Here is a 14821-nt window from a genome sequence, read left to right on the forward strand (position 1 = left end):
TGGGCAGACTTTCTCCTTTTCTCCCGTACGAGTCTGAATGGAAAGGAACAAAAAGGAATGTGAAGAATTAGGTAGAGATGATTAAGTGCCTCTGACAATAGCAAATCCTTATTTTCCAGGATTAGGTTTCATTAAAATGATTTAATATCACAATGAGATTTTGCACAATTTATGATGGATATTCCCACTGACTCAAAAAAAAAAAAAAAAAAGACCCTTAGAATCAGACATTAGTGTTAACTTGAAAATAATTCTGTAGTTGACTTTTGAAGCCTGTGTGGAGGGCCATCTAAGAACGATTAAGTGATGCAAAAACCCAGAACATGCCGGCAAAACCACATGCTCAAAATGGGGCTAGGGCTGCCAAGAAACACTTCCTTTGAAGCATTTTTCACATTCTTTGTGTGCATTTAACTCTTGAGGACAGAATTAATCTTAATAAAGTCATCTGGTACTTTCATTGTACTGTCTGACTAGACTGGTTTTACTGCAAAGTAGAAGGGAATATAAATCTGACTTGACCTTTAAAATCGGCAGGTATTAACCGAGCAGTGGACGTGAAAGAGCATTTCTGCCCTCAACACACTTCTAATCTAGGCGTAAAACAATCACAGGGGAGGAAAGGTGAGTGAGTACCATCAAAAGCAAGTTTCAATAAAAGTTGGAGAGTTCAAGGAAAAAGGAGTGGCCCTTCCCCAAAGGAGGCGGCAGATGGAGCATTTTAAACTGGCCTCACGATCTCATCAAGAGAGTTTTCCTCCGTCAAAACAGAACGTTCCAACACATGAGAGGCTGAGCAAATTCTCAAAGCTCTTGCGCTTCTCAAACTTAGGAGGAGGAGAAAAACGGGGAGCAAGAGGCAATTCCTGCAGGTATCTGAACAGCCGCCAGGAGACTTTCAGAATGTTTTTCAATGATCATCTGAAATTTTATAAAAGCATATGGTGCATCATCTGGATTGCAATCACAAAACAGCTCCCAGGGCCTGTGTCCGCATCTGCTCTTATGCAAATTACTGGCAAGTATTATTATTTGAACTGCCATGGACAAATGAAAAAAAAAGGCAGGAAAGGGTTTTTAAAAAGGACATGTTCTCAGAAAGGCAAACTGGCCGGGACAGAGAAAAAGGGGTGAGGCAGGGACCTCATCACCTGACAGCTTCAAAGAACAGCCAGTACAGCAAAACATCATCATCCTCCGTATTAGATTCATTGCTAATTTTAATGCCATTGGTTTCACAGCCTTCTTGGTATTTAATTTGCAATTATGTAATCTGCATTTGGATGTGTATCACTGAATTTATGATTTTTAAAAGCATGAGAAACTAATACCTTAGTCAACATCTGTGTCTTTTAGAGTTTTTTCCCCCTTGAAAGGATTCATGTTACACTCAAGTTTGAGAAACGTGGTCTAATCAACTGCCGCGCTAGCCAGCAACACTGCACAACACGCATCTCCTGGAGTCTGCATTTGGCAGGCACCTAACTTTCCATTTTCACTACAAGCTCCTACACAAAAGATTTACACATCTTTACACACAGTAAGAACCTTTACTCCCCCGGTCCATGTTACGGTTCAGTTTAAAGGAAAAGGTGTAACGTTTTGACTTATAACAGACCTATCTTCTCATTCCCTGACACAAGGGGGAAGGAAATATGGCAAATCTTTCTTGATCAGTATAAGGTTTTCGTAGAAATTATATGTACATATATATTATTATTACTGGATTACTCCAAACAGGTAACAACCAATTTATTTGTAATATCTTTCTAACAATCACAGGATTTCTTCTGCTGCTACTTAAATGTGACACTGTTTACTTCTATGACCTAAGGCACTTGTCAGTGGTAGAAGTTTTAAACTAAAGGATGTTAATGGTATATCAATGAAAAAAACTGAAATATTCCTTTCTGAAAGATAGGTACAGGATTCGGTTAGCTGGTTTTAAGACATTAATGGTATGATGTGAAACTACCTTAAGCACGGTAAGAAAGCAGGGAGTCAGCTCACTGCAAGAACAAGGATGGGTGGGGGGGTGTGAAAAACTCAGTGGAAATCACAGGGGGGGGGGCAAAACCCCACCTGACGGGTACAGTGAGCACCATTTGAGTGACAGACACACACACAGCTGTGACTCAAGCCTCACAAAAGTGATCCATGTAACGTACAACATTTGTACCCCCTGAATATTGTGAAATTAAAAAAAATTGTTTCTTAAAAAGAACAATGCTGGATAAATATACGATACGAAAACAAAACACTACAAAATATACTCTGAGACAATTATTATTGCAGACAAATTACAAAATCTCTCTTGAAAACTCATTATACTTTCCCTCATTTATTGAAAAACAACCAAAGAGTGTTAAATTTATGCAAAAAAGTAATTCAAGCAAAGAAAGTTGAAGGACGATTATATTGAGAGATTTTAAAAAGGAAGACAACATCATTACTGAGCATTAAAGACAGAGGAAAGGAAATTTACTAAATTCAGTCCTTTCGAAACAGCTGCATCCAGCACAGGCACTCCGGCAGAAGTCACACTGAAGTGACGTCACCTCTCCACACTCAGTTAGCACCACACTGACTGCCAGGAAACGGCCACACTTCAGTTACTTCTAAAGTTAACATTAGCACCTTTAACTGCATTTCATAGAAATTTTGCTACCTCAAAAATACACTTAATGTGGACACAGAAGTTATTTTAAAAATATTTTTAGAGGTTACTAGCTCACCATCATTAATAGTGCCTTTACATTTTTTTTACTTTATTTTCAATAATACTCCAACCCATGCAAACATATTATAGCAAATTATTTTATAGTTCTGAGAACTCTATAACTGAAATCTACATATGAATATTACCTCTTTCAAAAACTGTATTAATGAATTCATTGTACATTCTTTCCAATGATGCCCTACACAACAACAAAAATAATGAACTACTGCTGTGAAAAAAAAAAAAAAAAACACACTTCAGATACATTTATTCCGCAAATAAAAAGCAAACAGTTGATCTGCTTCAGGTAATTATCCAATTAGCATAATGTAAAAAAATAGAATCCCCAAATCACTGTAAGTGAGAACATCATTTTATTTGAGTTAAACAACCACTTACCAAGTCCCTGTTCTGCACCGGGAAATTCCCTGCGCCCTAGAGATGCACCATGAAGGACTATTCCAGTCCTAGAAGGGCTCAGGCTAATAACTTGCCAATAAACATAGGAATTAGCTTTCAAAAACAAAATTATTAAGGCACTACCCATATTTCTTCAAAAGAAAAAGCCTATGTTAATCCAAATATGTATAAAAATTGATAAGCTGCCGCTCACCGAGTACTTTGTACCAATCGCCTAGTAGCACAGCTAAGAGTTACGGAGAATCTGCATCTAACCCTGAGGTTCTCTTTCATGGAAAAAGGTCTGTGCTGAAAAATGAAGGAGGTGAACATTTTCTGAAGTGCTGATGTAAATAATGCATTTGTCATTTTGAGTTGTTAAATTAATATAAAATTGTTACATGATAATATATACGCCCATATTGCATAAATATATAATCCATTCAAATTAACAGAAAGCGTCCACTTGCTTTCTTATGACTTCTAAGCACTGACGGTGTGACAAACGCCTTATTACAGAGCTCACACCTGTACTTCTTGTGTCTTTCGTGGACCACTTGGACGTGAACATTTAACGTATCCTTCCTTTTAAAGGTAGCATCGCAGTGATGACACTTGAAAGTCCTCTCACCTGAGAAACAAAAAAGTCAAATAAGAGAAACATCAGATGCAATGGGAGGGTCCTATTAGCTCCTCCTAACGTGTGCCAGACTTAGTGCTGCTTTCTCCCAATAGTTCATCTGCACTTGAATGTTGTAAGCAGCACAATTCACAACTGCAAAGATGTGGAAACAACCCAAGTGCCCATCAATACATGAGTGGATTAATAAAATGTGGTCTGTGTACACCATGGAGTTCTACTCAGCCACAACAAACAATGGTGATCTAGCACCTCTTGTATTATCCTGGATGGAGCTGGAGCCCATTCTACTAAGTGAAGTATCCCAAGAATGGAAAAACAAGCACCACATGTACTCACCATCAAATTGGTATTAACTGATAACACTGAAGTGCACATATAGCAATAACATTCATCAGGTGTCGGGCAGGTGGGAGGGGGAGGAGGGGATTGGTATATTCACACCTAATGGGTGTGGTGTGCACCGTCTGGGGGATGGACATGCTTGAAGCTCTGACTCGGGTGGGGCAAAGGCAATATATACAACCTAAACATTTGTACCCCCATAACATGCTGAAATAAAAAACTTTTAAAAAAAGCTTTGAGAATTTAACATAATTTTTATAACAAATTCCAGTTCCATATTTGCTAATTCACTGTGTGCCCAGGGGACAGTCCTTTAATCTTAAATTTTTCAGGCTCTTCAACTGGAAAATTCAGAGATTGAATGATCTAATTTCCTAAAGGTACCATGAAGATTTTTGAGAAGTATGTGTTTCGAGGTGCATGGACTCCTGAGGTGACACAGGCCTGTCTCAGGCAAGGTGAGCTGCCTCTGGTGCCCCCCTAAGCTCCCCTCAAACCCCACCGCTGCACCACGTCCTCCAGTGAGCAGGGCCTGGGCAGAAGCCCACGGTGGGTGGAGAGCCAGGGAGGGAAGCCCCCGAGAGGGGAGGGAAGCCCCCGAGGGCAGGCGGACTTGCCTCGGAGCAGCCCCCCCTCGTCCCCAGAGCAGAGAGGGCCCCAAGCCCCCCACTTCCTCGGCACTATCCCAAGAACCTAGACTGGGGGCTCCCTGCCTCCTCGGCTGCTGCAAACCAGCCTCCCAGGCCAGAGACAGGCAGGGAGGCCACCCAGAGAGAGACTGGGATGGGCACGAAGACTGGCAGCTGCTGTTCCCACCCTGCAGCCCTCAGGTGGGACCTGAGAGTTTTCACCTTCTCCTTTGGCCTCGGCATAAGGGAAAAGCCACTCCAGAAACTAGGGTTTAGGTAAACTCATAAAATGCTATCTTTGTAGCTTTTCTTAACACCTCAGCAAAATGTTTAGCAGTCTATTGTAACACCATTTTAGCAACACGTGTGCACAATGAGAAGACAGTGCTTTATACCAGGATGGTATAAGATGTATATAGCACATGATTTATATGAATAAGACAGACTAGTATTTGAATATATTTTCCTTTTTTAGAAAACAATTATATTAGCATAGATTGCCGTATCATATCAATTTGAGGCAAAATATAGAAATAACTAAATTTCTGTACCTAAATAAGAGATGACCTCAAGTTCAGCCAAGTTCTTCTAACTTCCTTCCATTATAACTAGCATTAAATTTAGAAATGTGAAGATCCTATTATTTTTCATACCAAATGGAAGAAAGGGAGGAGCCAGGGAGGAACAAAAAGAAAAAGAAAAGAAAAATTACTTTTCCTTTGTCTTTTCAAATAGAATTACAGCTCTCCAATTTCAAGTTTCTTAGAGTCCTGTTAATATTTGATGTTTAAAACAAAGTCACATCCAAACCCTGTGCACACTGCGTGGATTCTGAGAGCCGTTTGTTGCCTCTGTGCATTGTTATTGCAGGTACTGTCCTTGCAAACTCCTTTGTCTTTACATATGTTTTGGATTTATTTAAACATTTTATTTGTATAAAACGTATAACCAGTGAGAGTATAAGGAAACATCAACTGATATAGGATTATAAAAGTTACTGTTAACAATATGAAATCTATTTCGGCACTGAAAGCGATTTTCTCTGAAAAAAAACTTCGAAGATTGCTTTTATCAGAGAATTTTCCTTAAATTATCAAGTGAATCAAAATGTTGGTCCCTGGGCAAAAACCTCATCAGGCTATACCAAGAATATACAACAGCTTTTTTTTTTTTTTTTCATATTTTAAGTCCAAATTTTGTCTTATATTTATCAGAATTATTAAATTCCAATACGAGATTTCATCTGATTTTTTCAGATTTCCTTTTCTTACATTCACCATAATTTTCCCTGTCTTAATACCCAGAAGCTGGCCAGCAACCTGCCCTTTGGTTTGCAGTATATTAGGAAATAGCAATAATTTCAAAAATAATTATGACAAGGCATTCTTTATATTTTGAGCCAGAGTGCTGATGTAAGTTTCTAACAACAGCCTTCGTATTTTGAAGTTAAATGGGTTTTGATTTTCATATTATGTCAGACAAGACCTAGTATTTTGTCCTCTCTATTTCAACCATTTCTAGTCTTCCCCTCCTTTTTACTTACTGATGGTCTAACTTTACCTTCAGTAACGCGCTTACTCACTCAATTGTCAAACTGGCTTTCCTGGCCAATGTCATGACGCAGGTTCATAAAGCCTGAGATTACTGTGCTGAGCACCAGCACGTTAAACACACAACACACAGCTCAGTCTACACGCAGTAGTCACTTCAATCCTGTTTCTCAAGTTGATGAGAACCAATAAGCTGTAATCAAAAGTATTAGATTCCTTCTGTTAAAAACTCCTTGCTGTTATTAGAAATAAGATTTCACACTTCAAAAGAAAAATTTCCTGAGCATCAGGCCAAACTTAGCCATATAACTCTTAGTAGCTTGAAGTTCACATACCTGAATCCCTATTTTAAAATCCATTTATTTCACAACAGTTATTTTTCTTAAATCAAAATGGTAGTGAAATAAGATGGAAATTCCTGCTATTGCACAACAAATTTTATTTCTTAAACATACAAGTAGTGATTTATTAAGGAAGATGGAAAGTTTTGCTAGTAAGTTCTGGAAGCTGTAAACTGGATGCAGAATTTTCATTCCTTTTTATATTTAAAAGCAGATTACAGGCCGGGTGCAGTGGCTGATGCCTGTAATCCTAGCACTCTGGGAGGCTGAGGCAGGAGGATTGTTTGAGCTCAGGAGTTCGAGACCAGCCTGAGCAAGAGCGAGACCCCGTCTCTACTAAAAAATAGAAAGAAATTAACCGGACAACTAAAAATATATATAGAAAAAATTAGCCTGGCATGGTGGCACATGTCTGTAGTCCCAGCTACTCGGGAGGCTGAGGCAGGAGGATCACTTGAGCCCAAGAGTTTGAGGTTGCTGTGAGCTAGGCTGATGCCACAGCACTCTAGCCCAGCAAAAGAGTGAGACTGTGTTTAAAAAAAAAAAAAAAAGAAAAGCAGATTATATACTTACTCACAAGTATGTCATCTGGGAAAGGTTGTAAGAACAAAGCACAAGATAATTCCTTCTGTCCTCGACTACCTGCATTGAGACTTACTGTTATGTATCAGTAGGTGTCCCTGCAAAGAAAACGGGGTCCGGAACAAAGCCTTGCACTCCTCGCACTGGAATGGTCTGTCCTCAGAGTGGGTCTGCAGAGAGAAGACCGAGTCAGGAGGATCTAGAATCAATGCACCACTACGGTAATTAGAGCTGGGATTCACGCTGTGAAAGAGCAAAGAAGTTCCCTGGTTCTTCTGGGGACATTCTTCCACCATAAAATGGGAAACACAAATATGCTGTGTTTACAAGGGAAAAATAACTGTATTTTCAATCTCTCACATTAATAATTTGATACACAGTAAAGGAAATCATTCCTATTATTTTAAACTGCTAATTTCTGAATACACACAGATTTCTCAGGACCTGCTCTGCAGAGTGAATTGGTGTGCGATTTCTCTACAACCTAACCCCCTCTCTCTCTACCAGTGACCGGGCTTTATGCTGGTACAACATTTGCAACATAGACAAAGGAAACTCTTTTCGCCCTTGTCCTTCAACTTCACTGAATAACTGCAAATAATTTTTAGTCGTAGGCCTTGCTTTCCCCCTAAATTCCATGAGAGCATTTCTTCATGGTAGAATTAACCCTAAGTAACATTTGTTAAATATTTCATTTGTGGGAAATACCATGGTAAACACTTTACTTTTTTTTTTTCATTTGATTCCAACAATAACTTGATGAATAAAACACTATTACTGTCCCCAGTTTACAAATGAGGAAACTAAGGCTCAGAGAGTTCTGGTAACTTGTAAAAGGCACAACAAGCACAGATGCAATCAACACTCTTAAGCACTGCAGTACATGACAAACAAAAATAAACTGATAAACAAGAAACAAAAAGTCACCAGCTAAATCTAAAATTCAAAACAAAAAACAAAATATAAAGCAACCAAAACAGCAAAAGTGTGTTCACTCCTCTTGTTATCCATTTTGCATCAGTATAAACCAATTTGGCACAAATTAGTAAATAACTTCTTATTCTACCATGGATGGCAAAATAAAAAGGCTCATAAAAAATATCAAAAATTGAACTATGCTCTCTTAATATTATACAATGAAACAAATCACATAACAGTTGGATTTTTATGATACATGTGACATAAAAATAAACGGAATAATTTAAAGGAATTCACTTATCACAGAACATTGATTTACATATTTTCTTAGCTTAATAGACATAGTAATATTCAAAATATAAGTATTACTCATTAACACAATGTGGATGAGGAAGAGATTACCATGTTTGTATTCAGTTGTGAGAAATACAGAGAAAGGATGAAGGGAACAGATATTTAAGAGCCAGCATAAATTATACATATTCAAATGTGCTATTTAGCCACAGAAATTAAAATGACTGCATGGAAACACACACATAAGTAAAACAGAAAAAAGAGAAGGTTTCTTTCATTATGCAAAATATATGAACATTTAGTATAGAAAAATATGGCTTTTCAAATTGGTGAGAGAAGAGTAAAATATTTAGTTAATGCTTTTGCAGCAACTGTTTGGAAAAAATAAAGTTGGGTCTATTACTCACCTCTTATAATAAAATAAATTTCACATCAATTCAGGTATATTTCAAAAGTGAAGAATAAAACCCTAAATGTACTAGAAGAAAATATGAGTGAATTTTAAAATAACCTTTTAGTGGGAAAAGGCTTTCTTGCATGGCAGAAAACCAGATATTTAGATGAGAGAAATACATTTAAAACTGCAAAGCAAAAACTTCTGTGACAAAGAAAACATGTGCAACATAAAATGAAGTTTCATATTGGTAACATAAAGAGTTATGGCACATTAATAAGATAAAAACTCCAAAAGAAAATGGGCAAAGGACTCCCTCCCAAGCAGCACTCCCCAAATTTCATTCATTATTTTATTTCGTGCCTGATCTAGACTATGCACTTCACCCTCTTATATACAAGTCTTATGTTAGATGCTGTGGATGTAACAGTGAACAAAAAAGAAAGTCCCTGCTATCATGAAGCTTTTACATTAGCAGAGAGAAAGACAATAAAATAGTAAAATATGTACTGTATTAGAAAGGGATACATGCTATGGAGAAAAATATAGCAAGAAAGAGGACAGCAAAGGTTTCAGAGGATGGGGTAGCAATTTTAAATAGGCGCCAAGGAAGTTCTAGCTGAGGTGACACCGGAGAGAAGCCCTGGTGGACACGAGGGAGCAGGGGCAGGTGCTGTGTGACCCAGGAGACCCACATGGCTGGGGCCACATGGGAGGCGGAGAAGTGGGGAGATAAGGGCGGAGGAATGGAAGAGGATGGGGGAGAAGCAAATCATGCAGGGCCTGGTTGGCCATTGCAGGCACTTTGTCTTTTACTTGGAAAGAGACGTGAATCCCCCAAGGCGTTTTGAAGGGACGAGTGTCATGATCTGCCTGACATTTAACAGGATGCTGTATCAGCTATGAGGACAACAGGATGCAGGTGACAAGGAAAGCAGAGAAGACAGACCAATACGCCAAGCAATAGATAATTAAGGCTTATTGTCCCTAACACTCCCAGGGTGGTGGCCACAGAGGCGAAGTAGTGGGATTCTGTACATCTTACCAAAGTGAACAGGTTTTGCAAAGGGACTTGGATATAAAGCGTGAGCCACAGAAAGGAAGAAGCGTGAGTAACTCCACGATTTGTGACCAGTGCAAGGATGGATTAACCATCAACAGATATATGAAACAGTGCCAAGAAACAGTTTGGGTAAAAGAGGAGGGGTTCAATTTTGAACAAGTTCAGATAACTATTAAAAGATATCTAGGCCGGGCGTAGTGGCTCACGCCTGTCATCCTAGCACTCTGGGAGGCTGAAGCGGGTGGATTGTTTGAGCTCAGAAGTTCAAGACCAGCCAGAGCAAGAGCCAGACCCTGTCTCTACTAAAAATAGAAAGAAGTTAGCTGAACAACTAAAAACGTATAGAAAAAATTAGCCGGGCATGGTGGCGCATGCCTGTAGTCCCAGCTACTCGGGAGGCTGAGGCAGGAGGATTGCTTGAGCCCAGGAGTCTGAGGTTGCTGTGAGCGAGGCTGATGCCACGGCACTCTAGCCCGGGCAACAAAGCGAGGCTGTCTCAACAAAAAAAAAAAAAAAAAGAAAGAAAGAAAGAAAGGATATCTAGTAAGCAGTTAGGTATCTCAAGTCTAGATTATGGAATATAAAACTTGGAGATGTCAAACTACATATGGTGTCAATGTTTAATATCATGAATAAAACAATGAAATATTAAAAACAAACATACTATCTGATTCATCAGATTGCCAAGGATTAAGAAGATGGGTATCACCAAGTGCTGACTGAAGGCTGAGAACAGGCAATCTCACATACTGTGCTCAGGAATGTAAACTGTCTGCGCAGTGTGGCTCTACACACCAACATGACAAATGTGCACACCCCAGACTGGCGAATTCCCTTCACAGAAACACACCTAGCAAGTTTTTGTACAAATGTGTTTAAAAGAAGGAAAACTCTCAAATGCCCATGACAAGATACAAACCTGGTTGACTAAATTATAGTGGATATTATAATTACATATTTATTTTCTTAGATATGCAAAACCATCCATAACATTTTGAGCAGCAAAAGCAGAATGCACAGTGTCATGTGCAGAATATCATTTAAGCCACATATACATATAAACTCACACAGAATGGAATCTAGGACGATGCTGTATAAGCCATTGAGCGGGGTTTTCACAGGACAGTAGAAAGGGGTATTTGACAGAATGTTTGCTTTCTTCTTTATACCTTTCTTTGCTGTTTGAATTTTCTACAATGAGTAGACAGCATTATTATAAAAAGAAAGAATCTATTTTGTTCTTAGAGCATCCAGATTAGAACAAAAAACTGCTTCGGCCTTCCAAAAATATTATATTCCAAGCTAACTCATTCTTTTCCATTTTCCCAATCTAGGACAAAACAACTTGTGGAAATGACTTAGTGGCTTGATTAGGAAAGAAGCTGGGATGGCATAATGCATTTCAACTGTGTTCAGCCAAAGCCACAACATCTAGATATTGGCCTAATGTCAAAAGCAAATTTTAAGTAGTAAGCTGTTAGTGTATACCCAGGTGAATAAACACTTATGTTGAAAATATTCCAACACCACCATCTGGGCTGAGATGGCAGATAACGTGTACATTCAATCTGTAGGAAGCCCTGGACCATCTCATTTAAGTAGGGCGTAGTAAAACGCTTGCATGGTGTAGAGAGAACCTCTGTTGCCAAGGTACAATTTATTTTACAAGTACCAGATGAAATTAAGCTTTTTAAAGGTGTCATGATCCAATTGTTCATCTCTAAAGAATGCCAAACTTTTCACTGATTTATTAATTGAATGATCCTTGACAGACCTATAATGTTCTACAGAGCATAACTTGTTTAAATGCCAAGTCACTGCAGATGATACCAACAACTGCCAATGCAACTAACGAACTAGTCGGTTAACAAATACTATGGATGATATCTTTTTATATACCAATTTTTTTTATGTAGTAAGTCTGATTACTGTTGCAGATGGAGAGAATACATTAAGAAAATCTGTTGCACTATTTATAACACTTACTAAAACAGAGGTCAAGCTATCGCTTTTCACTGATAATATGATCTTGTTCTAGAAAAATCCCAAAGATGCCGCCAAGAGACTCCTGGAATTGGTTAATAAATTCAGCAGAATCTCAGGTTATAAAATCAACGTACACAAATCAGTAGCCCTTCTATACCAGCAAGAATCAAATCGAAAACTCAATACCATTCACAATAGCTGCAAAAAATAAAATACTTAGGAATATACCTAATCAAGGCAGTGAAATATCTACACAAGGAGAACTATGAAACACTGATGAAAGAAATCACAGAAGACACAAACAAATGGAAAAACTTATCATGCTCATGGATTGGTAGAATCTACATTGTTAAAATGTCCATGCTGCCCAAAGTGATTTACAGATTCAATGAAATTTCCATCGAAATACCAGTGTCATATTTTCACAGATCTAGAAAAAAATACCTCTGTGCTTCATGTAGAACCAAAAAAGAGCCCAAATAGCCAAAACAATCTTAAGCCAAAAGAATAAATCTGGACACATCTCATTACCAGACTTCAAACTGTGATAGAAGGTTATAGTAACCAAAACAGCATGGTATTTGGTACAAAAATAGAGGCACAGACCAATAGAACAGAACAGAGAATTCAGTTATAGAACTATCTACCTACAACCAACCAATCTTCGACAAAGTATTCAACAACATACACTGGGGAAAAGAAGCCCTATTCAATAAATGGTGCTGGGAAAACTGGGCAGCCACGTGCAGAAGAATGAAACAGGATCTACCTCCTCTCACCACTCACAAAAATTAATTCAAGATGGATAAAGTACTTAAATGTAAGGCATAAAATCATAAAAATTCTAGAAGAAAATGTAGGAAAAACTCCTCTAGATACCAGCCTAGGCAATGAATCTATGAAGACCCCAAAGGCAATTATAACAACAACAAAAATAAATAAATGGGACTTCATTAAAATTTCTGCACAGCAAAGGAAATAACAGAGCAAATAGACAACCTGCAGGATGGGAGAAAATATTTGTAAACTATATATCTGATAAAACTCTAATATTCAGAATCTATAAAGAACTCAAGCAAATCAGCAAGAAAAAAAAACAAACTCCATTAAAAAGTGGGCAAAAGACATGAACAGAAGTTTTTCAAAAAAAGATAGACAAATGGCCAAGAAACATGAGAAAATGCTCACTAATCATCAAGGAAATGTAAATTAAAGCCACAGTGGGATATCACCTTACTCCTGCCAGAATGGCTATTATTAATAAAGTCCAAAAACAATAGATGCTGGCATGAATGCAGAGAGAAAGGAACACTTATACACTGTTGGTTGGGACTGCACATTAGTATAACCTTTATGGAAAACAGTATGGAGATTTCTCAAAGAACTAAAAGTAGACCTACCATTTGATCCAGCAATGCCACTACTGGGCGTCTACCCAGAGGAAAAGTAGTCATTTTATCAAAAAGACATCTGAACTTGAATGTTTATTGTAGCACAACTAAGTGCCCATCAATCCATGAGTGGATTAACAGAATGTGGCATATGTAAACCATGGAGTACAACTCAGCCATGGAGAAGGATGAATTAAGGCCTTTTGCAACAATTTGGATGGAATTGGAGACCATTATCCTGAGTGAAGTAATCTCTCAAGAATGGAAAAACAAACACCACACATGCTCTCTAATAATTTGGAACTAATTTATGGGCACAGAAAGAAGGAAAAATAATTGGAAATCAAGAAGGGGGAAGGAGGGAGGAGAAGAGGGGTAAAAACTTACATAATAGGTACCGTGAACTTTATTTGGGGGATGGGCACACTCCTAGCCCTGACTTCAGCGTTATAAAAGCTACCCATGTGACAAAAAAACTTGTACCCCCTTAATATTTTAAAATTTTAAAGAAATGTTGCAGAAGGTTTTTGGCATAGTATACATCAATTCTCAAATTAGTACATGTCTATTCACATATATCAAATATTAATTTCATGAAAGCAGAGAAAGCAGGGTAAAACTTTCCTTAGGGCCATTTACAATTAAAAATTATAAACTTGGTTCTCAGTAACATACATTGCTCCATAGTATTAAATAATAGTATTTCTAATGGTATTTCTTATTTGGGTTATGTGCAAAGCAAGAAAACTATCAAAAAATTAGAAGAAATAACTAATGATAAAATGAATTTGGAGAAAATATCCCGCATGGATATTTGTTAGAACCATTACTTAAAGAAAAGAGTTTGGTTACTGAAGACTCAAGTCTGCATATCATAAGAATATTACTGTCCCACTGGGCCACATAATAAACCTAAACCTACATAAAACGCACGTCATCTGGCTGTTTATACGGTCTGCGGATTAAATTTTTGCTGTCAAGTTTATAACCGGCTTCTTTAAAAGGCCTCCTCCTCACAAAAATAAACTGAAACTGGAAATATACTGAAGAATTCAGTCTCTTTAAGCTCAGTACAGAAATGGCTAGTTCATTCCACACAGAGAAGTTTAGAGCATAAAATTCAGGTGATTTTCCTACAGAACTATTGCCTTGCACAGCCAAACGCAACCTTTCCAAAGCTTGAGAGTCACAGCACTGCGAGTACCAGGCCGGAACCCCGTGGAGCTAACTACAAGGTCCTCACATCCGTAGGGATGCCCGGATCAGGGCAAAGGGAACATGCCGAGAGAATAAACAAACGGACTTTCAGGAGAAGCCTTAGAAAGCAGCAACTGAGATTCTCACTAAGGAATTCTTCCCCTGTACAACAATGCGAAGAAACCGAATCTCATAGCTCTCATCAAGAAAGCTTCTAACAAGCGCTGCTTTGGACGCACACACGACTTCCCAGGCTGGCTGATCTGACCAGCAACTGAAAAGTTCGGCCTCTTCGCACTTGCCCGTTTATTACAGATAACTTGGAGCCACACAAAACACGTTTATTCTTCTGCAATGTAGCTCCTTAAACATG

The 14821-nt window shown here is 38.2% G+C and overlaps 1 protein-coding gene across 1 annotated transcript in view; it reads right to left on the reverse strand.

Annotated features, from left to right (window-relative positions):
* Window positions 1–14821, reverse strand: part of LOC123637401 (PR domain zinc finger protein 5-like) — a 74369-nt gene that overhangs the window by 17002 nt on the left and 42546 nt on the right. Inside the window, 3 exon segments of the mRNA XM_045550587.1 lie at window positions 2–33; window positions 3589–3749; window positions 7282–7375. Of these exon segments, the coding sequence (XP_045406543.1) occupies window positions 2–33; window positions 3589–3749; window positions 7282–7375 (287 nt within the window).

The sequence above is a fragment of the Lemur catta genome, chromosome 4 (genome assembly GCF_020740605.2).
Source record: "Lemur catta isolate mLemCat1 chromosome 4, mLemCat1.pri, whole genome shotgun sequence".
NCBI classification, from domain to species: domain Eukaryota; kingdom Metazoa; phylum Chordata; class Mammalia; order Primates; family Lemuridae; genus Lemur; species Lemur catta.